This window comes from Pseudonaja textilis, chromosome Z (assembly GCF_049901715.1).
Source record: "Pseudonaja textilis isolate UNSWEBS1 chromosome Z, rPseTex1.2, whole genome shotgun sequence".
In the NCBI taxonomy this organism is placed as follows: Eukaryota; Metazoa; Chordata; class Lepidosauria; order Squamata; family Elapidae; genus Pseudonaja; species Pseudonaja textilis.
This window is the reverse complement of record NC_142008.1, coordinates 65,992,149-66,019,786: the sequence shown is the minus strand read 5'-3', so window position 1 is coordinate 66,019,786 and position 27,638 is coordinate 65,992,149. Positions and strand designations below refer to the sequence as shown.

The 27,638-nt window shown below is 38.1% G+C and overlaps 1 protein-coding gene across 5 annotated transcripts in view; it reads right to left on the bottom strand.

Annotated features, from left to right (window-relative positions):
* Positions 1-27,638, bottom strand: part of SEPTIN7 (septin 7) — a 117,421-nt gene that overhangs the window by 40,596 nt on the left and 49,187 nt on the right. For all 5 annotated transcript variants that reach the window (XM_087917586.1, XM_087917587.1, XM_087917588.1 and 2 more), the window contains one exon: positions 11,616-11,722. In XM_087917586.1, the coding sequence (XP_087773712.1) occupies positions 11,616-11,722 (107 nt within the window). The remainder of the gene's footprint in view (positions 1-11,615; positions 11,723-27,638) is intronic.

Below are 27,638 nucleotides of genomic sequence, written 5' to 3'. Positions count from 1 at the left end.
GGTACTGATATAGGATAACTCAGAGTTGAATTGTTAATACTTGGTGCTTAGTTGTTTTTTTTGCAGACATTTCATTACCCAACTAGGGAACATCACCAGTACTAGAAGAGAATAGGGTTTACTCTATTTTTTGATATACTAGTGGCTTGCCCTGTGAGTGTTGATGGTAGTGTTTGTAATGGTTTTTTAATAGGCTATTGTGTATTATTAGCTTTTTTGTCTTGAGTTTGTAGTTCCTTGATAGAAGTATTGATTGTTGGTCTGGTATTAATCTTACTGTTAATTTCTGTTATTGATTGCTTGCGTGCAGATGTTTCAGTCTTTCTGTATCCTTTTTGGCCTTTGATTATCTCCTTTGAATGGTATATATCTCAACATGCTTGTTGGTGGCTGATTTTCTGAGTGCCCGGAATCCAGGAATTCTCTAGCATTTTTGGTCTTGGCTTGGTCAAGGATGCTCATGTTTCCCAGTTGAAACTATGGTAAAGTCTGTCCACATGCTGGGAAATTAAGAACTTTTCATCATGTCTTCTGACTCCTAGCTTTGTTATCCTACATAGTAGCCATTTCAGTCCTTGTGGATCATTCTTATTTTTTCTTCTGGAGCTGTTGGTTTTGTTTGTTTACGTAGGATGTTTTGGAGGGCTTTAGTTGTTCTGCAATTAGGCCATGTTGTTGTAATAATCTGTTGATGCTTTCTGAGATGATAGTCAGACAAATCAGCCATTAACAGGCACACAGAGATAAGCAACATCTACATACCATTCCACAACTGATCAAAAACTCAGAAAGTTAACACAAAGACCAAAACACCTCAATTTACATTAGTGAGTATTTTTATTTTGTACTACATCATTACCTAAACACATTGTATTTTATTTTAAGCTGCTGGCTTTTGTTTTAATAAATATACTGTTGTTGATAACCGTATTTCCTTTACAATTAGCATTTTTAATTTACAATCTCTAAGCTTCAAGACTAAATGAATATAATATACAGTAAATATTCAAGTTGAATTTATTTGTACATTCTTTCTGATCAATTTCATCTTTTCTTAAAAGAAAAGTCTATAGCCATACATGGACAAATTTTCATAATGTACTACTTTTTGGAAGCCAGTCAGAAAACTATTGTAAATAGCATCAATCCCCATTATAAGTTCAAATGAATCCTATTTACTTTTAGAATTAGTCCATGGGGATTTAGGAAAAATAAATTAGTTCCAATCTCAGAATGTAAAATTTTTCACAGTAAGGTTACTTTCCAAAAGGTTATTTTCCCATGCACTCTATTTTAAATAGATCACATGGATCAGATTCATAGACCATGCCAGATTTGCAAACTTAAAGTTGCCTTATCCTTTAAAAGTTGTCTATTTGATGTATTTCATGAACAGCTTTCTGTTATTTCTGTTTCATGGGAAGCCGACATATTTAAAATGATTTAATTTTAACCCAAGACACATTTAAAGTATAAAAGCAAGAATCCTGGCATGCCTAATCTAAAATAATCTAAAATAGTGTAAGTATTTCAACTAATAGCAAGATAATTAAACATTAAATCTAAGAATTTAAAAAATTATTAAACATGAAATTTGCATAATTACAAATTACTAATTTTAAACATGGTAGTGTATTAATATCAATAAATAAAAGTTACATATCATAGAAAGATGTTAAAATGTTATTTCAAGCTAGCAATAAAGCTATAAAGAAACTGAAAAAGTAATCTTATTCTAGCCAAATAGATTATAATAGACTAAATGCAATAGCAATTTTTGCACAGACATTTCTGAATCTTTGTAACCTTGACAGACAATTTATCAGGATTGTCTGTCGGTAATTGCTTCTTTGAATTCTTTTACATTCCTTTATGTTGTCATCAGCGATAATATCAAGGGGGTTTCTGTCAGTCTCTTTTTCATTGGCTTCCATTTCCCATATATTAGACTACTCCCCAATAAGTCTTTGCCTTCATATTACATGTCTGAAATATTTAAGCATTAACTTTCTTTATTACTAGTATTTCAAGTAAGTAATCTGGTTTTGGTTCATCTTGCACTCAATGATTTATTCTTTTTACCTTTAAGAATTTCAATTTTCTTAGCACTACAATCCATTTTTATTCATTTAGCCTTTCTAATAATTTAGCTTTCACAGGCATAGTTTATAGACGAAAATTATGGCTTTAAATTCTCAAGTTAAGTGTGATATTTCTACACGTGTATATAGTATAACTACATATGTTGTAGTTTTTCTTTCAAGAACTGTTATCTTCTATTCCACAGTTTTCAGTTGTCATCCTTACGAAGGTTTTGAGCATTGGGATGGCTCTGCCTTTAAAAAAGACAAGACAACTCTTCCTCGCTTCTGGTCATCTAAGTGATGGTATTAACATACCCAAGATACATTCCAATTTATTTTATTTTCTAATCAAGAGTTTCTTTTATTATCTCACATAAGTTAAATTAAGTAACAATCTATTACTCTACATTTCCTTCTAACTATTGCTTTCCAGTCAACAAAAAAATTCTCAGCAGCATGTGAAGTGGTCTTGAATATCCATGTTTTTAAAGACTACCCATCATCTATTGGTCTATATAATTAAATAATAAATAAAGAACAAAATAAATACGCTTTGAAGCATGTTAGCAACAAGTGCCACTTCTTTTTTGAATTTAGCTAGTACATCTGAAGATTCTCATTCCGTATATCATTGAAATTTAGACTGCAACTTCTTGATCACTATCTTTGTTACCTTGGAGATGCACCTGTTTCAGCATTCTCTAGGGTTTATCACAGGTTGACTGGGCTCTTTTAGAATTTCATTTTGATTTGCAACTGACAACTGACAGAGAAAAACTAGAGGATGGAGGTGTGTATGCATTTTTGCAATATACTGTAGAGTTACTGTGTTTCCCCCAAAATAAGCTCTATCCTGAAAATAAGCCCTACCTTACCCTTTTTCTCCTCTCCCCCCCTTTTTCTCTTTTCTCTCTTTTTCCCTTTTTGCTTTGGATAGACATTTGAGTCTCCGAGATAGTTTGTCAGAACTATGAATGGGAGAGCTGGTAGACCAACATGGATTACAAATCTAAATTGTTAAAAGAAGGATAGTAAAAAACAGCTGCACCTAAAGAAAATTTAAATTGTTGATTGTTGGACTGATTAATTTTGTGGATTATAGTTATATATGACTGTAAAATCAGAATTTGGGAATTTTAGACTTTTGGCTAGTACTTTTTGATACTATATTAGATAAACTGAAGGAGGAGTGTTTGGATTTTTGGAAAGTATCTTTACCCTGTTTAGATAAAATGCTCCTTTTTCTCCCATTTTTCAAGTCCTCTGTGAGCCATAGAAATGACAAGTGCTTCGAATATATTGAAGATAGGCAAAAAAGGCACATCTATACCATCATCTGCAACACCCAGCCCATCAAATCAAAGATCTTTAGAAAATACGTTGGGTCTGGAGAAATCAAATTCTCTTCAGACTATTCAAGTGATGCTTCAATCAATTCAAGAAGCCATGATTAAAAATCAAGAAGCCATGGCAAAAAAACCATGATGAGATTAAAAATGAAATGGGAAAGATGAGAGACACATACAATGGATGAAAAAATAGGGACCATTCAGCAAATGATAGCAAAAAATGAACAGAGGATACAGAAAATTGGAGAAAAAGCAGAGCTAACAGAAAGTAGTGGAGGAGGTTTCACAAGTCAACAAGGGTCTGGAGGAGACAGAGATGGAAAGGGCAGCTTACTACCCGAGATTCCAAAATATTGAAGAAGGGGGAAGATCTGATGGATGTGATGACAGAATTGTTGGTTGAAGCTCTACAGAAAACTAAACAAGAAGTTCAAGGGGAAATAGATGAAATATTTAGAATCCATACAAACTATGCAAGAAGACATAAACTTCCAAGACAGGTCTATGTGAGATTTACTAAAAAGACATTGAGAGATGAAATACTTAAAAGATCAAGAGATGAACCTTTGAAAGGGAAAGAAATTGTGACTTTGAAACAAATCCCCAGGAGAGTAAGTAAGGGACCAAAGGAGACAGTATGAATTCCTGACATCTCACCTGATTAAATATAATGTGATTTTCAGATGGCTGATACCAAAGGAAATTCTGGTCATTTGGCAAGATAAAAGATTTAGACTGGACTCATTAGACAAAACTTATGAATTTTTTGATTATTATTTTACTGTAAGTGAAGAACAGGAAAGCAGAGAAGAGATAGCAAGTAAAAGGCAAGAAGGAATACTAGCAGAAGAAAAGATCTCGCAACAAGAAGAGAGTAAAATGAGAACAAGCAGAACGAGAAAGTGGAAGAGCAAAGGAACAGAGAGATAAGAACAACTAGAAGTGTAAAACCTATATATAAATGAAGTGATGGAAGAAAAAATACAGATGTGATCAATAACAAATGGATTGAACTCCCCTGCAAAAAGGAAAAAAAGTTTATGAAATTACAAAAATTAAAACTGGATTTAATTTGTTTTCAAGAAGTGCATATTAAAAAGCAACATAGGAATCTATTGGAATAACCCAAAGTTGGGAAAGTATATTCTGCATTACAACAAAAGAAAAGAGGGGTGGCACTGTATGTTAAAGAAATATTAAAAGCTAAACAAAGATACTCAGATGGAGAATATTGATGGTTGAGTTTGCAATAAATCAGAAACAGATTCTTTTGATTGCGATATATGCACCAAATAACAATAATTTTATAAAAAAACTCCATAAGAAGATAATTGAAATGTACTATGAAAATATAAGTATGATAGAAGACTTTAATACAATTGTGGATGTCAAATTAGACTTAGAGAAGGAGTAAAAATAACAAAAAATAAATTAGAAGGACACGCCTGAAAACCTTTTTTTGAAATAACACAAGAAATAGGTATACAGGATATATGGAAAGTGTTAAACCCTCCAAAAAATCAATATACATTGTATTCGAATAGACACCAACCTGGTCTAGAATAAATATGATATGCATGTCACCAGAAATGAGTACAAATGTCCAAGAGACTGACACAGAAATGAACATATGGGCGGATCACAATCCTATAAAAATCAGGTGGAACGGACAGAGAGAAAACTGAGATGGACATTGAATCAAAGTATATTAAAGGACAAGGAGTTTATACAATAATGGAAAAAGAAATGAACTTTTTCTTTAAAGAAAATAGAAAAGAAGAAACATCATTACAAAATGTTTGCGACAAGACTAAAGCATTTATTTGAGGATTAGCCATAAAATATTTAGCAAGAAGAAACAAGAAAAAGAAACAACAGCAAAAAATACTACAAGAAGAACTGAAGAAGTTGGAGATAGAACTGCAGAAAGACTCACAGAAAAGGTGAAAGAAAAAATGGAATTAACCAAACATAAATTAAATTTAACAGAAAAAGAAAAAATGGCACAAAAAATTAAAATGGCAAGACAAAACTTTTTTTGAAAATGCAAATAAGCCAGGTAGATGGCTAGCATATAAGCTGAAAAAAGAGAGAAGAAAATGATATATAAATTGATAGATGAAAAAGGGATCCTTTACTATAAAAAGAAAGATAAAAAGAAAATAATCCAGGAATTTTATGGAAAACTTTACAGTCAAGAAAAAGCTCCAGAAGAAATAATAATACAATATTTAGAAAAGGCCGCATTATCTAAAATACCAGAGACAGTGAAAATGATGTTAAATGAAAGAATAATGATGATGGAATTAACAGAAGCAACTAAAAGGCAAAAAAACCTAATAAAACATCTAGACCAGACGAATTTCCGGCAGAGCTTTATAAATATTTACAAGAAGTTTTAGGTTTGCTGTTGGGCTCTATATTTTAGCAGTGTCTCGGAGCCCAACACTGCAGCTTGGCAGCCGATCCCGACCAGCAGAGAAAGGAGGGAGGTCTGTGGGTGACATTCCACAGCCTCGGACTTGTGTATCTCAGATGTCAGTTTACGAGTGAAGGAGGACTGCAGCCTCTTTTGCAGCCTTGGAACTCAGATAATACAGATGGAAGCCTCTTTGAACTGTGGAACGGTGAGCGGATTTGGCTTTTACACAGTGCTGGGTTTGAGGCGAATTGATAATTGTTATTTGGGATACTAATGGGAGGCAGGGTGGAGGGAGGAACGTAATATTAGCTTAAGCATGGTTTAATTAGGCATGGGGTGATGGCGTGGATAATTAGATAATGGGTAGATTAGGGTCAGGCGGATTCTAGGTAATTGGGCAGCGATGGATAAAATAACTGTTCTGAACGCTGACTTTTCACAGTTATCAGTTGTTGAAACTCTTAGCCACGATTGGGAATACAGCAATAAACTCTACAATTGCAACACTACAAGTGTGAGTAGCCTGGTTTACTGATTAAAAGATCCAGTTCTTGGCAGAGACCGACAGTGTTGGAGGTCTATAATGATTGTTAAGGGCTAATCTTCTTAAAACATGGGCAGAAGCAAATATTACTCTAACACCAAAAGAAGATTCAGATTTACAGCAGATTAAAAAACTATAGAACAGTATGATTATTAAATGTAGATTACAAAATATATGCCTCAATAATAGCAGAGATTAAAAAGATTCTTGAATGAATTTATACACCCAGACCAGAACAGATTTTTACCTAAAAGGCAAATTAAAAATAATATGAGAATAATCTTGAATACATTGGAATATTATGAAGTACACTCAGTTAGCGCTGATCTTTTTAGATCCACAAAAATCCTTTGATAATTTAAATTGGCAATTTATGATACAACAACTAAAATGTATGGACTTTGGTGAAAAATTTATAAATATGATTAAGGCAATATATTTTAAACAAATGGCAAAAGTGATAGTAAATGGAGATATGACAGAGAATTTTAACATAAGCAAGGGTACAAGACAAGATGTCCACTGTCTCCCCTACTATTTATACTAACTTTGGAAGCTTTGATTAGAAAGATCAGACAAGATCCAAAAATAAAAGATATGGAAATAAAAAAAGAAAACTACAAATTACAGGTGTTTGTGGACGACTTAGTATTTATCCTAGAAGAACCACTGGAAATGGGATCAAAATTGATACAAAAAATAGAAGACTTTGGGGAAGTGGCAGGATTAAAAATAAACAAAGGAAAGACTAAGATGTTGATAAAGAATCTTACAAATAAACAGAAAAAGAAATTGATTGAAAAGATGGACATTCAGATAACTAAAAAAGTAAAATATTTAGGAATCTGGTTAACAGCAAGATGTGCAACTAAAAAAGAGCGTTGGTACTTACCTGATACGCCCATTGTCTTTGAGCTGCGACGACCATCCAGCTAGTGGGAGGTGTTTAGACTTAGCTCGGATAGGCTGAGCTTGATTGATAGGACGCTCCTTCTCCTCCACGTACTCCTCCTTAGCATCCCCCAGTTTTTGCGAAGACGAAGGGATGTAACCCTCACCTTTTTTGTTCTTTTTTTTTTGGTAGTCATTGGCTGGACCAGGAACCCACCAGACAGAAATTGGGTGGGTCTGGATGCTCGTCGCAGCTCACAGAAAACGGGCATATCAGATAAGTACCAACACCCTTTCTCCAATGAGCTGCTCTGAGCATCCAGCAGTGGGACATACCAAAGCTTGGCTTGTCCTACAGGAGGGTCTCCGTCTGGAGTGGAGTCCCTCATGGTCCCTGTGGACCCGTTGCAGAACTCTCCTACCAAAGGAGGCTTCAGCTAAGGCAAATACATACGGAGAGCTCTCCTAACATTTAGTTGATGCCATTGATGTTCTAACACTTAGATGGTCTCGGACAAAAGTTTGGAAGGACAAGTTCTTGTGCTCTGTGAAAGGCTGTATTAATTTTTTTAATCCAATTTATTCTTATCATTTATTCTTATTCTTATTTTTATTCTTAGTATTATTCTTATTAAGAATATTCAAGATATCTTTATATATATATATGTGGATCTTTGGTTGTTCGGGTTTCTCCCGCGTAAGATTCAAAGTATCTAGGCTTTGAATCTTACGCGGGGAAAACTAACAACAAAGATCCACATACTAATACCAGCGAGAACCTCAGAAAACATATATACATACATACATACATACATACATACATACATACATACATATATAATCTGTGCACAAATATTGTATATAATATTATTATGCTGTCACCAGTCAGATAATCTAATGAATGAAATGTTGGAGCCAAATTGTTAAAGCCAAAATTGAGAACACCTTTCAGGGCCTGTATTTAGAAATAAGTGATCCTGTTGTCACAGGCCCTCAACAGCTTCCTGCACAGGTGTACACTGGCCTTGGTGCTCACTATTGCTGTGCTGCTAACCTCTGTGAGGGCTGCCAACTTAGTTTCTGATAATAAACCTCAGAAAGAGGCCAAAAAACAGAATAATTTGTCCCCTGAACCCTCAGGAAGAAAGCCTTGTGAGGGGAAATGGCCTCTTCAACACATAAAGAAATAGTGATCCCAATGGAATTTCTACAAACAAAATCATGCTGGCGGTTATTTTAGGTGCCAGCAACCGTCACCTCTTTCCACAAGCCGATGCAGCACGAACAATTAGAGGTGATTAAAGGAGAACTGGAGCTCAGAAGCCCTCTCCTTTTAGGTGTTCTGTTTGGGGAATCAAAGAAAAGCCTCGACAGTTTAAAACTTGCCGCTTGTCTTCTAAAGTGGCTCAGTGACAGGGCTTCATGATGTCAAGCTGATCTGAGTGCTGTTGCAAGGGCAAATGGATGTAGTGCTTCCGATCGCCACGAAAGCGACTGAGCGCTCCCTGGGGAGCCGAATTGTGTTCCGACAGCAGTCTTTGCCAATTTGCCATCAGAGTAATGTTTCCTTTGAAATAGTTTTAGAAATAAAGTTTAAACTGTAATTCAAACTTGCTTAATTTCTCCTAGTCCAGCCAAGGAAAAAACCAAGTTGCCTAGACCTCACGAAGGCTGAACTAAAACTGGGGGATGCTAAGGAGGAGTATTTGGAGGAGGAGGAGCGTCCTATCAATCAAGCCCAGCCTATACGAGTTAAGTCTAAGCACCTCCCACTGATGGATGCTCAATGCAGCTCATTGGAGAATAATTACTCTGAACTGATAAACCAAATATTAAGTTAAACCTGGAAAAATTGAAAAATTTACAGTTGTTGATGGTTGGAAGAATAGCTACAATTAAAATCAACATCCTGCCGAAGCTCTTATTCTTGTTCCAAACAATTCCAATAAAACTAGAAAAAAAGTTTTTTTTATTTGATTTGATTTAAACAAATTGATCCTAAATTTTATTTGGCAAGGGAAAAAAGCTAGAATAAAATTGAACATATTACAAGAAGCAAAAAAATAAGTGGGGATTTAGATTACCTTATTGGGGGTTGTATTACCAGGCCTCAGTGCTTACTTGGGTGAAAGAATGAATAAACTTGAGGAATAAAAGAATATTGACTTTAGAAGGACATGATTTATAACTGGGGTGGCATGCATTTATGTGGTATGGGAAAAATAAAACACAGAGATACTTTCATAGACATTACATTAGAATGCCTTGCTTTTAGTATGGGAAAGAATTAAAGAGAAACATTAAATGAAAATACCGGTCTAGCTATCCAAAATGGAAGCATTAATACATCAAAATGTTCTTGATCTGGAAAAAAAAATACAAGATATAAAGATATCCTAAACGAACAAGGGGAATTACAATTGAAACAAGAACTGAAAAATCAAGGAATTGATTTGGTTTGGTGGCTATTTATGCAAATACAATCATGATATAAAAAAGATGCAGAAATTATGGATTCTACAAAGACCTGGCAGAACTGGACCAATTTTTTTTAGGGACGGATGATAAGTTAATAAAAAATATATATAGCTATTTATTGAATTTTAAAATGGAAGAAAAACAAGTAAAAGAAACTATGATAGTATGGTCCAAAAATTTTGGATACACTATGGAACTAGACAAATGGCAAAAACTATGGGAAAGAAACTATATATTGATGATGTCAACAGCCCATAAAGAAAATCTTTATAAAATGTTTTATAGGTGGCATTTGCCACCAGCAAGAATGGCAAAGATGTTTCAAAACATATCTCCCAGATGTTGGAAATGTAAACAGATACCGGGTTCTTATTATCATATGTGGTGGACTTGTCCTATGATAAAAAAGTATTGATTAAAAATAAAAATGTGGTTAGAAGAAACGATAAAACTACAAATAGACTTAAAACCAGAGATGTTCTTGTTGGATATTTTACCAGAAAAATATAATTAAAGAAACGTGTTTTTAATCTTACATGTGGTCACAGCAGCAAGAATTGTATATGACAAGATTGGAAAAATGAAAATATACCTGTAGAAGAAAATGTGATAAAGAAAATAGTAGAATGTGCTGAAATGGATAGATTAACATTGAAAATCAAGGATAAGGAAGAAACAGAGTATTTTTTAACTTGGGAACTATTTTAGAATGGAGGAGGATATGTAAACAAGGATGAAATAAATGTGTAACTAAACAATGAAATATTGAATAATTAGGATAAGTAAACATGAAGGTTAACTGAATTAGAGGATAATGGTTATAAATGTCATGTTCATATTATGGTCATAATGCTTGATATTATTAAGCAATTATAGATAAAGCTGAATAGAGTGTTTAATTAAATAATGGAAAATGTTTAATAAGGATAACTGAAGATCATGGTGAATAGATTTTGAGAATAATAATTATAGTTATTGAATGTATAAGATTTACTACTTGCATTTAAAAGAGATTGCACCCAGACAGTATACTGCCATTGTAGATGTAGAAATTTTATACATAACAAAGAAAATTGCATAATAAATAATAATGATGAGGATGACTACAAATACCTGGGTATCTTTCAAGCTGACAACATCAAGCACACCCAAGTCAAGAAAGACAAATAGATATCCAACCCAGCCTGAATATCTGGCTGACTGTGTGATTAATAACAACAACAACATTCTACTCATGACATAGCCTGATCAATCTAAAGTGTACTCTGATCTCACTCATTGGCAAAAAGAGTTAGGGACAGGTTGGGTTTTAGTGTCCCTCAGGCCACCATTTTATTTTCCATACTTTTTAATACCTACATAAAATTGCAAGGACAGGTCATTCAGGGATATGGGTTGACATGCCTTCAAGATGACTTCCAGCTCTATTTTACCTTTTCATCTCACAGGTGAATGAATGGTCAATGTTTTGAATCAGTGCTGAATAATGTATTAGATTGAAATTCATGGAATTCTCTCACCAGGAAAATCTCAACTAATACTCATATTAGCATCATTCTTGCATCTTTCTGTTTTCCCAAGCTTTTTAATTGACTTTTTACTGTATTTTAATTCTTAGTTTTTGAGTATTAGGCTGCAGCCTTACATATTTTTATTTTTTACCTGGTTTGATTTTAGCATATTCTCTTACTGCAACTTTTAGTCTGTTTATTAAAAACCACTTAGAAAATTTTGGTTAATGAATATTTTTTTAAAAATTAATTGAACCAATAAATAACATTAAGAAGTTTCTATTTCAATCTAGCATATAAAAGATTGTAATAGAAGGTATACTTTTTCATGCAAACCTGTACAGTCTTTTTAATTCTATGTGAAGGTCCTGGGTATTCTGGAGAATACAAGTCTGTCAGGAATAACGAGTTGATTAGTGTTGATTTTCCCAATCCAGATTCACCTACCAAAAACAAAAATACAATTAGAATTACGATACTACTCATTAGGAAATGTTTTCAAGGTCATTTTATTGCAATGCATAATTCATGTTATTTTGCAGTGTTCATAGCTATTTTTTATTTTGTAGGTTTAAAATAAAAAAAAACCTATGCATACCAATTATTAATGTAATTTTCCTGTAGGGGTAGTTTCATTCAAATATTTAAGTTTTAACATCTAAAACAGTCCTTGTGACCAATTTTTAAATTTAAAATAAATTAAGAAAGATTCACACTCAGACAATTTCTCTCTCCTATCTGCATAAAGAGACATGAATTTTAAGTCTTTAAACAGTGTTTCCCAACCTTAGAAACTTAAAAATGTATGGGAGTTGAAGATCACATATCCTAAAAATTACTAAGGTTGAGAAATGCTGTATCTGAAATTTAAATGAATTTTTACATTTACAGGTAATCCTCACTTAAGGACCATTTGTTCTGCCACTGCTCAAAATTACAACAGCACCATACTGTTGTAATGCATTTCTACACTGAACAGAAGACAATATATCCTAATCATACCCTAAGAATGTCAGATGAAAAATTAGATAAAGTCTCAAAATAAAGCATGTTTTTACAAAAAAAGATATTTTGTGTGATTTCAGTCTTCTCTACATATTTAGTATTAGCTAAAAATGCAAAAGTATGCAACACTTAGTTATCAAAGAAAGAATTTGTAAATATGTATCTGTCCACATGGTAGATTATAAAAAATCACTACCAGTGAATTTTTAATTGCTTTACCAGTCTTCTCAAGTAGAATAAGTTTATGAAAGAACAATGTCAGTGTTCTAACCAAGTAAGAATTTATTAGAGAATCATATTGGCACATCTGGGGAAAACCCGAATCTGAATTCCTGCGTTTTCTCCATGCTACACTAAAATTCACACCCAGCCCCTTTACTGATGACCCTCAAATCACTCTCCAATCCACTTCCATTCTGAACTCCCGCCAAGTCCGGTCACTCCCCTCCAAACTCCAGCAATTCAACCTTAAGCTCTGCTGAAGAATGTTGTTGTGGCTAGCCTCCTTTCTCACTTCACTCTTATTCCCACAGTTATCCATCCTCCCTTGTAGATGGATCTGGGGCTGATAAACAAAATATTCCAATTATGCACTCTACATTCTGTATTTTCAGTGTTTCAACTTATCAAATAAGTTAATGATTCCACAGATTCAAGCTTCCTTATTCAGTTTCATAAGCTGGCACATTCCAGTGATCTACTATAGGCATTTATAAATTAATTTCTGTCACATGCTCTTATACCAGAATTGACAACTTTTTCCTATCACAAGCACATTCCCAAAATAATGTCAGGGATGAATTCGGCTTAGGAGAAAAACAGCCAGGAATTAAAGGGACCACTTCTCTTTCATTAGCCATTCTTCTTTTCTCTCCTCCTTTTCAATCCAGCAGGACATTATACTAGAAAACATGCACATTATTTTTTTGCTGTCTGGAAAGGTTTATGATTTTATATAGCTATAGGAAAGTTGCCCATATGTTGAGAATGTTTGTTCACACTATAGCATGGAGTAATCTGAAAAAGGACTAAATTTCAAATTTAAGGTTCATAAATTGTGTTAAGTTTACAATATACAATCTGTGCACAATTATTAGGCAAGTTGTATTTTGGAGGATTAATTTCATTATTAAACAACTACAGTGCTCTCGGTCAATCCAAAATGTTAATAAATATAAAACTGAGCATTTAAGAAACGAAAAATGAGGTTTTGGCTTTCTTAGGAGAATATCTATGAGTACACAATTATTGGGAAATTATTAATGTGCAGAATTACTATGCAACTAAATGAAAAATGAAAATTTGCCCTTCTCATTCATTTATTTGCATCTGTTAAAGTGAGAATAAAAATATTCAACTCAAAATGTACAAATAAACATTTCTGACATTTAAAAAAAAAAAACAGTGACCAATATAGACACCCTTCTTTTTAGTAAGTCATCAGCCTTCCATTCTGTCAGTTTCTTGATCTGTTGATGGTCAACTTTTTGTGCAGCAGCAACCACAATCTCCCAGACATTCAGAGCAGTGTACTGTTTTCCTTCACTGTCAATCTTCTATTTAAAAAAAGCCCACAAGTTCCCAACAGGGTTTAGGTCAGGTAAGGAAGGAGGCAATGTCATTATTCTTTCATCTTTAAGGCCTTTACTGGCTAGCCACACAGTGGAGTACTCAATATATGCAATGAAGCATTGTCCTGCATAAAAATCATAATGGTCTTGAAAGATGGATATTTTTTCCAGTACCACTGCTTGAAGAAAGTATCTTCTAAAAACTGGCAATAGGTTTGGGAGTTGATTAGGAGTCCATCTTCAACCCCAAAAGGTCCAACTAGTTCATCTTTAATAATAACAGCCCATACCAGTATTCCATCTTGCTGGCATCTGAGTCGAAGTGGAGCTCTGTGCCTGTTACTGATTCAGCCATGGGCCTATCATCTGGTCCATCAAGAGTCACTCTCATCTCATCAGTCCATAAAACCTTTGAAAAAAAATTATCTTCAAATATTTCTTGGCCCACTCTTGCTGTTTCAATTATGTGTCTTGTTCAGTGGTGATTGGGCTTCAGCCTTCCTTACCTTGGCCATCTGAACACTGAACACCTTGTATCTCTGGGAACTCCAGGTAGGCGGTAGTTCTGGAATATGATAGCGCTGGAGGATAATAGATTTCCAGTAGCCTCACATTTGGTTCTTCTCAAATCTTTGGCAGTTAAGGTGCATCTTTTTTTCTCAATAGGTTCTGGTGACTCTGGTGACTATTTGCAACACAACGTTTGATGGTTTTGTGATCACGCCCCAATATCTTCGCAATTTCAAAATGCTGCACCCCTCTGAAAGACTTTTTTTTTTTTTTTTACAATTTTTGACTTTTCAGAGTCAGCTAAATCTCTTTTTTGGCATATTTTGTCAGAGGAAAATAAGTTGCCTAATAATTATGCACACCTTGGTATAGGGTGTTGATTTCCTCAGGCCACACTCTCCTTCTTTACACAAAAACATATCACCTAATAGGCTTATATCCACTAAGCATTCAAGTTTATACAGCTTGGAGGTGGAAAATATGCATAAAAATGATACGGTCAAAATATTTACTTGCCTAATAATTGTGTAAACCAGGGGTCTTCAAACTTGACAGCTTTAAGACTTGTTTAAGACAGAATTCCTGAGCTAACATGACTGGAGGAGGAATTCTGGGAGTTGAAGTCCACAAGTCTTAAAGCTGTCAAGTCTGAAGACCCTTGGTGTACACAGTGTATAAGAAATACACTGCTCAAAAAAATAAAGGGAACACAAAAATAAGACATCCTAGATCTGAATGAATGAAATATTCTTATTAAATACTTTGTTCATTATATAGTGGAATGTGTTACAACAAAATCACAAAAATTATCAATGGAAATCAAATTTAGCAACCCATGGAGGTCTGGATTTGGAGTTACACTTAAAATTAAAGTGGAAAAAAACACTACAGGCTGATCCAACTTTGATGTAATGACCTTAAAACAAGCCAAAATGAGGCTCAGTAGTGTGTGTGGCCTCCACGTGCCTATATGACCTCCCTACAATGCCTGGGCATGCTCCTGATGAGGTGGTGGATGGTCTCCTGAAGGATCTCCTCCCACACCTGGACTAAAGCATCCCCCAACTCCTGGACAGTCTGTTGTGCAACGTGCCATTGCTGGATGGAGCGAGACATGATGTCCCAGATGTGCTCAATTGGATTCAGGTCTGGGTAATGGGCAGGCCAGTCCATAGCATCAATGCCTTTGTCTTGCAGGAACTGCTGACACACTCCAGCCACATGAGATCTAGCATTGTCTAGCATCTGCCAACCGCACCAGCATATGGTCTCACAAGGGGTCTGAGGATCTCATCTCGATACCTAATGGCAGTTAGGCTACCTCTGGTGAGCACATGGAGGGCTGTGCGGCCCCCTAAAGAAATGCCACCCCACACCATTACTGACCCACTGCCAAACTGGTCATGCTGGACGATGTTGCAGGCAGCAGAACGTTCTGCACGGCGTCTCCAGACCCTGTCACGTCTGTCACATGTGCTCAGTGTGAACCTGCTTTCATCTGTGAAGAGCACAGGGCGCCAGTGGAGAATTTGCCAATCTTGGTGTTCCCTGGCAAATGCCAAATGTCCTGCACGGTGTTGGGCTGTAAGCACAACCTCCACCTGTGGACATCGGGCCCTAATACCACTCTCATGGAGTCTGTTTCTGACCTTTTCAGCAGCCACATGAACATTTGTGGCCCGCTGGAGTCATTTTGCAGGACTCTGGCAGTGCTCTTCCTGTCCCTCCTTGCACAAAGACGAAGGTAGCAGTCAGGATGCTGGGTTGTTGCCCTCCTTCGGCCTTCTCCCCATCTCCTGATGTACTGGCCTGTCTCCTGGTAGCGCCTCCATGCTCTGGACACTACGCTGACAGACACAGCAAACCTTCTTGCCACAACTCGCATTGACGTGCCATTCTGGATGATTTGCACTACCTGAACCACTTGTGTGGGTTGTAGACTCCGTCTCATGCTTCCACTAGAGTGAAAGCACCGCCAGCATTCAAAAGTGACCAAACCATCAGCCAGAAAGCATAGGAACTGAGAAGTGGTCTGTGGTCACCACCTGCAGAACCACTCCTTTATTGAGGATGTCTTGCTAACTGCCTATGCTTTCCACCTGTTGTTTATTCCATTTGTACAACAGCATGTGAAATTGATTGTCAATCAGTGTTGCTACCTAAGTGGACAGTTTGATTTCACAGAAGTGTGATTGACTTGGAGTTACATTGTGTTGTTTAAGTGTTCCCTTTATTTTTTTTGAGCAGTGTACAATTATTTAATAATGGAAATGTTTTTATTTAAATACCAATCACTGGCAAGTATTATGTAAAATAGATGTTTATCTCAAAGGCAATTTAATTATTTTATGAGAGGAAAAATTTGGGTTTCTATTTCAGTATATTTCATTGGGAAAAAAAGACTGAAAAAATATTTAGAGAAAAATTCATGAACCAATCAATCCCATTTCCATTTTTTTTCCTGGGCTTTTCCAAGTTAACAATATAAGACACATAAATGTGTATCATCTTAGATTAAAAACCTACAGCCATTTACAAAGCTACATAATGAACTAACTAGTACTTGACAAATTCCTATGTAGTTAAATAATTTGTTGTTAGTTGCGAAGTTGTGTCTGACCCATCGTGCCCCCATGGACAATGTTCCTCAAGGCCTTCCTGTCCTCTACCATCTTCTGGAGTCCATTTAAGCTCACACCTACTGCTTCATTAACTCCATTCAGCCACCTCATTCTCTGTCGTCCTCTTCTATTGTCCTCAATCAAGGGACTCGCATGAGTCTTCTCCAGCACCATAGTTCAAAGGTCTCAATTTTTTGGCGCTCAGCCTTTCTTATGGTCCAACTTTCACAGCCATACATTGCAACTGGGCAACCATAGCCTTGACTATACACACTTTTGTTGGCAGGATGATGTCTCTGTTTTTTAGTATGTTGCCTAGATTTGCCATAGCATTTTTCACCAGGAGCAAGCGACTTTTAATTTCTTGGCTGCAGTCCCCATCCGCAGTGATCTTGGAGACCAGGAAAATAAAATTTGCCACTACCTCCATTTTCCTCTCATCTATTTGCCAGGAATTGAGAGGGCCAGATGCCATGATCTTAGTTTTCTTAATGTTGAGTTTCAAGCCAACTTTGCACTCTCCTTCTTTACCCACATCAAGGGGCTTTTTCGTTCCTCTTCACTTTCTGCCCTTAGAGTGGTATCATCTGCATATCTGAGGTTGTTGATATTTCTCCTGGCAATCTTAATTCCAACTTCTGATTCATCTAGCCCTGCCTTTCTCTTATATGTACTCTACGTATAAGTTAAATAGGCAGGGCGACAGTATACAGCCTTGCCGGACTCCTTTCCCAATTTTGAACAAATCAGTGGTTCTGGTTCTCACTGTTATTTCTTGACCCGCATATAGATTTCTCAAGAGACAAACAAGATTGTCTGATACTCCCATCTCTAAGAATTTGCCACAATTTGTTGTAATCCACACAATCAAAGACTTTAGCATAGTCAATGAAGTAGAAGTTGAATTATGTAAGTATATAAGTAGAAGTAGAATTATAGTAGAATAGTAGAAGTAGAATGTAGTTAATTAGTACTTAGGAATTAGCTAATTAAATACAGTGAATCTTTTATTTTAATAGAATAACTAGAGGAAAATTAAAGGGTGTTTTTCTTCAAATAAACTTGATTTGTGATAAAATTAAATCCCAAAATTTGCACAAAGATTAATGGACAAAGGACTTCTACAACTACAGACTGTTAATGCTTTTATTTGAGCATGTTCCTTTAATTATCCACCCTAATCATCTGATCAAAGGAATGCTAAATGGAAATACAAGAACTTTAGGTACGGCTGAAATATCCTATTCTGCATCTGCTATACTTTTTATTTCAGTACAATGCCAGTGCTTGTGGTAGCCCTCACAGAAAACCTATTTTAATGTAGCAGAAGCTAGTTAAGTTACATATCTTATGCCAATAGATACACTGTTAAAATATGATCAATAAACCACAAATAAACTTTAGAAAGTCAATCTTTACAACTTTTTTCTGCCTAAACCAAAATTAAAATTATCATTGGATTTCAAATAGACATTGTTGTCTAGATCAGCGGTCGCCCACTGGTGGGCCGTGAGAAAATTTTGGTGGGTCACAGAGAAATCTGACCCCCAGAGCATTCCCCCAAAACAATTAATCCAGGCTGTGCAGAAACACAAGGCTGCGCTGTCCACATGGCCTGCAGGAACGCTCCCCGTCCACTGACTCCTTACCCGGCAAACTTGTCTGCTAAATTGCTATTTTTCCTTTTCTATTCTACTGTGCTGGGAAATTTAGATTATCTAGGAAGCAGGAAATGGTTGGATTTCTTGCTTTCTAGCCAGTCTTTAGATCTTCAGCTCTGCTTTTAAGCACAGCTGAACCTCCCTTAGGACCGAAGGTTCTGTTATTCAGTGCAGACTCACGGCAAGTAAATTTGAGAGACTGAGCTAGCCGAGGGCAGATAGATAGATCACTGATTGATTCTGTGAGCAACTCAACCTGCCTGCCTGCTTTGCCTGATTTTGGGTAAAAGTTGCTCTTTTTTAAAATAAAAAATTCAATATTTTTTTAAAAATTTTAAAATAAAGTTTAAGTTTCATATATTTAAAACATTTAAAAAGAAACAAACAAACATATAAACAAATATATATACATATATACATTTTGCAGCAGTTATTGCACATTGGTTACACTTTTCATTTTTTTCTTTTACCCCATAACATTGAAATGATCTACCTTGTTACAATACCTTCCTCGTTCTTTTAATGTTTTATTTTCACAGAATATTTTATGATTAAACGCATGTCCTTCATAGTTTCATAACTTATTCAGATGTCAAATGTTGCTTTTTCTTTAACCATTCATACCAACAGTTCCAAACTTTGTAGTATTTACTATCTTTGTTGTTTTTTAGTAATTTGGTTAGGCTGTCCATCTCTGCACACTCATGAATTTTTTTAATGACCATCTCCTCTGAAGGGACAATAGACAGTTTCCAATTTTGAGCGCAGCTTATTCTGGCTGCCATTATAACGCGCAAGATTAAATATTGATATTTTTTTCTATTTTTGAGTCTATCATACCCAGCAAAAAGGTTTCGGGTTCAAGTTTTACATCTTGTTTAGTTATATTTAGAATCCAATTTTTGATATTTTTCCAAAACTTCTGGACATATGGACATGTCCATCACATATGAAAGTATGTTCCCTGGACACAGTTACACTTCCAAGTTTGGGGGGAGGTTTACATACATGTTGTGCTGTGAGTTAATTTTGTGAGTTTGCTTGCTAGCAAATTTTATGAATTTGCTTGCAAGCAAATTTTATGTGACAGACTGAGCTAGCCAATGGCAGATAGATCTCTGAATGAATCTGTGATTCTGTGAGCAACTCAATCTGCCTGCCTGCTTTGCCTGATTTTGGGTAAAAGTTGCTCTTTTATAAAAAAAAATATCAATATTTATATAAATATTTATAATATCTACATACAAGCCATGCCCAGCCAATCACATGACCACCAAGCCACACCCACAAATTAGGCCATGCCCACAGAACCAGTTAGTGGTCCCTGGGATTTAAAATTATGAATTTGGTGATCCCTGAAGTCCAAAAGGTTGGCGACCCCTGGTCTAGATTATCCACAAGTAACTTGTATTTTGAGAGGAAAAAGCAGAGGTATAGATGCAGATCTACTAATGATATTGTTATCATTAGTATTGTTACAATAATATTATTATCTCTGGAAAGGGCAGCATTTCCTGTGAAGAAGTGTGATTTGGGTGTATTTCTGGAAGCTATTGGTAGAACAGTCTTTGTCAAGCTTTGATAAGGTAATTGCAGTCGTATCTGCTTCTGGAAGATTTGGTTAAAATAACTCACATTATTACTCCTCATACTATTGAAATGTACCTAATATGGGATTGTCTTTAAAGATCACAAGTAGTCCTCAATTTGTAACTCTTCCTTGCTGTCATGCAACTGCATTTTGGGTACTCAACAACTGGCCCACATTTATGGCTGTTTGCAGTGAACCATAAACATGTCACTGCAATTTACAATGTTTCTACTAAAAATTGGTGTTTGCTTCCAGTTTTTGGCAAAAACACACCATAGCAAGCAATGGGCCAACCAAAGATTCCTTTTTTTCCCTAACAAAAAAATGGTAAAATTGGGTCAGTCATGTGAATGACCCACTTTATGACCATCATGACTTACAACCATAACAGGTAAGCTCCACTACAATCAAAAGTTAAGGGATTAATAACAGTCAGAGGTGGGCTGCTAGGGGTTCGCAGGAGTTCAGGAGAGCCCCTAGCTAAGATTCTGTGCAGTTTGGAGAACCCCCAAATCCCACTCCTTGCTGGCCCCACCCACCCCTCCCCTCCCAGGAGCCCCCCATTTGGCATGCAGGTAAGTGCAGGGCATGCGCAGAGGCTCAGGGAGGATGAAAAACAGGCATCCTGGAAGTTCGGGAAGAGCAGAAATGGGCCCATTTCTGGCTTCCAGAGAGCCTCTGGAGCCTGTTGCCCTTCCAGCGGCTCAAGGAAAGTTTCTGGAGCCCGGGAAGGGCAAAAACAACCCCCTCATGGTGAAGGAAGCCAACTAGGCCATGCCCAACATGGCCATGCCCACCCAGCAATTTCTGGCTTCCAGAGAGCCTCTGGAGCCTGTTGCCCTTCCAGCGGCTCAAGGAAAGTTTCTGGAGCCCGGGAAGGGCAAAAACAACCCCCTCATGGTGAAGGAAGCCAACTAGGCCATGCCCAACATGGCCATGCCCACCCAGCAATTGGGCAGAGAACCCTTTGCTAAAATTTTTGAAGCCCACCCCTTAACTAGCCCAGAATGCAATACCTTTTATGTAAATTTAAACTCATACAACTGCTGGTTTTTATCTATCAAATTCTTTCTAGCTTGGCACCTGAGTATTTGCATAATGACCTGCTGCATATGTATTGGCCTGACTTATTACTTCAATTACACCTTACTTATTCAAGGTGAAGTTCCTGGAGTTCCTGAAGTTTCCAAAAACAAAAAAAAAGAAAAAAGAAAGCTGAAATCTGAAGGTACTACTTTTTACTGGAAATGCTGGTGCTTTGAAGTAATCCCACAAAGGAGATCACAACTCACATAAGATAAACCATAACATATGTGAAACCCAACTGTTTGGATTCACATATTACATGTGAAGTTACAAACCATATTATGACTTAGGATATTAGGTGACCTCCCATAGAGTTTCGGGATCTTTAAGACACCAAATCTCAAATTGTATTAATGCCCTGTAAATTTATTTGCTAATTGGAACTTGGCAGTAGGACATAGGTATACCTTTGCTAAAAGACGGAAAATTACCAGGAACTCCAAATAAAAAAAAAGCAAATGTACGTTATATTATCCATGACCAGATTTCTCTTTTCCCTGACTTTTTTTAAAACCTTAATTCTTAGGAATTTCTGAAGCAAAGAAAATATGTCATATTATCAGAAAAGTTAAAAGATAAAAATAAAACATGGATGAAATTGAAAGCTGCAATGTAAGCAGAATAAATGAAATATATGAAAATGCTGAACCCATCAATAAAAAAGGCATTACTAATAAGGATACTCAAGAACATAATACAATTCCCAGAGAAATGTAAAATTACAGCAAAATATACTTCTAAAATTACGCTATTCCAAACTGGAAGACAGTTCATATTAGTGCCCAAAACTTATATAGTAAGATAATAATGAGTTAATTATGTGTAGAAGTAGTCCTCATCTTACGACTGCAATTGGGTCCAGAATCTCAGTCATTTAGCAATAGATTTATGTGAGATGCCAATGTGACTGCCTTGCTCAATGACCTCAATCGCAACTTTCCCAGTTGTAGTCATTAAATGACTAAGCAGGGGTGCCAGAAGACCCGGGAGGCCTGGTGCACCTACTCCTTTACATTTTGCTGCAGCTTTTCATAGATGCATGCAGCCTATGCAAGGTGTAGCTAGGAAGCTAGCGAATGCAGTCTTTCTGCAGGCTAGAAACGCTCTAACTTTCAGAAAATTTCAGTTTGCTTACTTTCTAGCATTATAAATTTAGCAAATTTAGTAAAGTTACCAAACCAAAATTTTCTGAATGCTAGAAAGAGCATTTCTAGCCTTCGGAAAGACTGCATTCCCTAGCATTATAGCTACACCTTGCATAGGCTGGGCATATTTGTTAGAAGCTATAGAAAAGGTCAAAGGCATACATACATACATACATACATACATACATACATACAGTCACAGAAGGGGCGTTGGTCTTACCTGAAACGCTCATTCTTAGACGGTGGAGATAGGATCCAGTAGCTTGGCTTCATTCTGGTCTGCTAGCTCTTTAGACCAGGGGTCGCCAACCTTTTGGACTTCAGGGACCACCAAACTCATAATTTTAAATCCCGTGGACCACTAATATGAATTTTGACTGACAGTGGCTTGTTGATGTTTTCCCAGGGTCTCTGCAGAAAGCAGCAGAGACCCTGGGAAACCCCCCCAAAAAATCTCCAGGGAAATCCCCCACCCCGTTTTCCTACCAATCAATCATTCTTTATTTGGGATCACAGGATACCGTCTCCAGCTCCATTCTCAGGGGGAGAGAGAGAGAGACTTTTGGCTTCATGCAAGGAAAGCAGCAGAAGCTTCAAAAGTCTGTCTGTGATCCTGTTCTCTGAATAGAGACCCCCTGAAGACCATCGAAGATGTCCACCACAGAAGAGATATAAAGACTTTGTGGGGGATTGGAACTCTTGTTGGAGAATTGCTCCACCCTGAACTCTGAAATAAGAGCAGAAACCCTTGCAAGGTTCTTGTGCCCAGGGGACGATTGCGATGCAAAAAATCAAGTTGCCCAAGAGTTGAGAGCACAATTTCAGGGGAGCAATTATGTCCTTTTGGATCTGTGCCGCCAAGGACTTGATATCCTTCAGACGGTCCGCTGAAAAGTATACCATGCACTCTAAAGAGTCTATAACCATCCCCAAGTGCAGTATATGCATTGATGACTCTTGTTGAAGTTGATAGCAAAACTGTGGGTTCTCAGCGCATGGCCAATGATTTGCAGATCCTCTTTGGCTCAACTGTGGGATGCTGACTGCACCAAGATGTTGTCCAGATCAGCGGTTGCCAACCACTGGGTTGCGAGAAAATTTTGGTGGGCTGCAGCATGCTGAGGCAGGGAGATGGGGCAATCCTGCAGTCTCCCTAGCAAATCTGTGTCGTGGCTGCTGCCTCCTGCCTCAGAACATCGAGGAGGCCGAGCAGCAGCAGAAAGAGCATGGACCTCCTGAGCCGCAGGAAGCAGCTGCTCTCAGGTAAAGATGTTGCGAAGGGGAGGCTCAACCCGCTCTTCCTCGCCAGAAGCGCTCACACACTCAGCAGGAAGGCGGCTTGTCAGGGGTCAGAGGGGCGGTGAGCGCTTTGCATGTGAGTGCTTCTGGTGAGGAAGAAGAGAAGCTCCTGGGGGGTGGGCAGATCGCACCCTCCCCTTGCAGGCCAGGAAACACCCAGGAAGGGCTCTGATGCCACGATCTCCCATGCCCCTGCCCTCAGGAACTTCTCTTCCTCCTAGGGTGGTGAGAGCTTTGCGTGTGAACACTTCTGGTAAGGAGGAAGAGAAGCTTCTGGGGAGGTGTCGAGCCCCCCCCCGCAACATCTTCCCCTGAGGGCATCGCTGGCAGCCGCTTAACCTCCTCGATGCGCTGAGGCAAGAGGCAGGAGGTAATGCCAGTTCAGAGGTTCCTTTCCCCCTACCCCCATCCCCTCGCAGGCCAGGCCTATGCTGCGATCTCCCATGCGTATGAGTCCATCCGCCGCAATATCACCTCTATTGCCCCACCTTCCTGACAGCCATCTGGTCTTCAGCACTGTGCTGAACTGCTCACACCCATGGCCTGCCGCTCTTCCTGGCAGGGGGAAACGACCCCTCTCGGCTTGGACTCTGGGTTTGTGACTGGTATGTCTTAACTGGGACCAGGATGACTTTTCCTCGCCCGTGGCATCACCAAGTAGCAACTGCGAGCTAATTTCTCAACATGCCAAGTCTTTCCATGGGAAAGAGAGCAGCTGGGGTATCAGTGTAGCTGCTTGGTTAGTTCATTATCACCCTACCCAGAGAAGGAGATGCTGGAGGAGGCGGCAGTAGTGGAGAAGCAAGCCAGGTGTTAAAGATCCGGGGTGGGGAGGGAGGCTTCCAGGTGGGGAGAGGCTTCCAGCCTGGTCCTCCTTCCCTCCCCCAACTCCAAACAGTCACACTTGGCAAAGGAACGAGAGGTTTCCTCTGACTTGGGGAGATATGAAATGAAAGGAGAACAGAAGTGGGGGGCTCTGCTTTTATTTTATATTTTTTGTTATAATTAAATAAGCATTTATATATATATATATATATATATATATATATATATATATATATATATATATATATATATATATATATATATATAAACTTAATTTAAATAGTATATTTATATTTAATATAAAAAAGAAAAACATTATATTAAATATATTATCTTTTTTTAAAATTCATATTAGTGGTCCTCAGAATTTAAAAGTATGAATTTGGTGGTCCCTGAGGTCTAAAACGTTGGCAACCCCTGGTCCAGATAACATTGTATCCGGAACGGTATGGTTCTGAGATGGGCAGGTAGTGCAGCAAGGAGCTTGTTAAAGGTTCCAGGCACGGAGGCCAGTCCAAACAGCACTTCTTGATATTGCAGATGCCTGTCATTGCAGAAGAACCTCAGAAACCAGTGATAGTTTGGGTGAATGGGGATATGCAAGTACGCCTCCGTGAGATCGATGGATGTGAAATAATCCCCCTCCCTGACACTTTCTAACATGGATTGTAGAGTGTGCATTTTGAATCTGTGGTAGACTAAATAGTGATTCAGGCCTCTGAGATTGAGAATGGCTCTCCCACCCCACCCCACCCCTAGCCCTTTGGGATGACGAATAGAACTGAATAAAATCCGTGCCTCTCTTGTCCCTTTGGAATTGCCTCTATGGCCCGTATCACTAATAGATGTTGAATAGCCTCCTCCATCAATATTCACTTGGCAGCGTCCTTTGACATGGGGCAACAGATGAAGAATCTTGGGGGGGTGATCACACCTCCAGAAAGAGGGAGCATATCTTGTTGTGCTTCACACTCATGTGTCCGTCATGGTTTGCTCCCATTGGTCTGCAAAAAGTTGTAGTCAGCCACCAATGGGAGCTTTGGTAATGTAGTCATTTGGATCAACAAAATGGCCAGTGGCCTGCCCCTTAAAAGGGCTGCTTACTGTAGGTCTGGGGCTTGCTTTTGTCGAGAGCCCTGGGCTGACTGGAAGTCCTGCCTTTGCCGAAATGGACCCTGAGTCTGTTGGAAACTTGGCCTGTAGTAGGGCCCCTCTAAGGACCGCTGAAAGGATGGTACAAATCTATTCTCACCCCTTTGGGAAATGGAAGGAATAATCCTTCACCTGACTCTGGATTCCACAAGCACTGGTTCCAAGGAGTCCCCAAATAGCTTGCATCCCTTATATAGAGCAGAGGCGAGCTTCCATCTGCGCTTGGTGTCCAACCGCCAATGCTTGAGCCACAGAAGACGGTATGCCATCACTGCTGATGCGATGGCCTGAGAGGTGAACTTGGACGAATTAAATATGGTGTCAGCTGTGTACTCTGCCGCAGCAATCACGTTGTTGAAATCCTGGTGAGTTCTGATGTTACTGGCAAATACCCGCTCTTGCATCTGATGAAGCCAAATCAGCAATGTTCTTGTGAAAAAAGATGCAGCTGTAGTGGTCTTTACTGTCCATGCCGCCGCCTGGTGCGCCTTGCAGTGTTAGTTCAGATTTTTTATCATCAGCTTTCAGGACGTCATCTGCGTCATTAAGATTGCCAATGATGATGCTAATGCCAACACCAGTTAATCCATTTCCAGTAACTGGAGAGTCTCTGCCAGAGGCATAGCCACACTAAAATATTTGTCAAATGAAGTGGCATTTGAGTAAGCGCCTGGCGAGTCCAGTTGTTGTTGGACAATGTTGCAGAAGAGTTTTGGCGATGGAATTAAATCTGCCTCCTCGGTCGGTTCTGTGAATAAATATCACTGGACTCAGACCCACCCAGAGGAGTGTCTGGAACAGCAGGCTCCAAATTAAGCCAAGTGGCGCTTTTAGCCTTGAAAAGTGAAGATTTGAACAAATGAATCTAAAAAAGCCCTTTAAAAACAGGCTTGTCAGTGGCTCTGCCCTCGTCAACAGAGAGATCCTGCTCAATCTCTCCCTCCTCTACTGTTCAGAGGAGGCTGGTGAGTGGGAATCCTTGAGCTCAGAATATGCAATCTGAATCTGATCAGAGATAATCTGACAGTGGGCAAAGGAGGGCCCCGACAATGGCAGTCCAGGCTGGCGGGACTGCTTAAGGCCAGCCACATAGCTCTGTTGGACCGCCTCCGAGATCCATCTCTGAATCTCTGGTGGCATATTGTTATCATACTCCCTACCCTGGTATAGTCCCATCAAAGTGGGAGCCTCAGGAAGACAGCATTCTCGGTCCGGCAACACCTTGGATACAAGGTGCCTGAAAGGGAGACTGTCTAAGAGGAGCCATACTGGAGGATAAATATTTTTCCTGAGCACTTCCCAGTTCTTGGGAGCCACCAGATGGCCAACCCTGGGTCACGGTCGCACCATTCCAGCCTATCAGGTTAGACAGATCTAGGGGTTGTCCCGAAGGGAGGCTAATCTCCTCCTGAACCTCACCTAGAGGACTAAGCTGATTGAGATTTTCAGCTTCCTTGACCTTTCTAGTGATCTGTTTTTCCAAGGCCTTTTGGAGTCGATGCTTTGCCTTTTCCTCAGCCTTGGAAACTCTCGTAGATGAGATAGCCTTAGCTTTAAGTTTGGCTGCTGCCACCCTAGCTGACCTTGTGTCTGGGTCCTTTAAAGGACCCATCTGGGACCTTTAAAGATGGTCCCAGCCTTGACACTAGACTGATATGCGATCCGACTCGCATTGGCATCAGCCATCTTGTAACTCACTTCTAAAGTAATTAAAGTTAAATTAATTTTTATATAACACAAGTAACCTCCCATTAATTGACAATAATAACCCTTACTAAAGAAAATAATAACACTAAGAAAAAAATTATCTAATATATTAACAATTTGTAAGTTTAACAAGAACTCTAATCCTAACCCTAGTGCTCTGAAAAATCTTCACTAGAAAGCATTAGT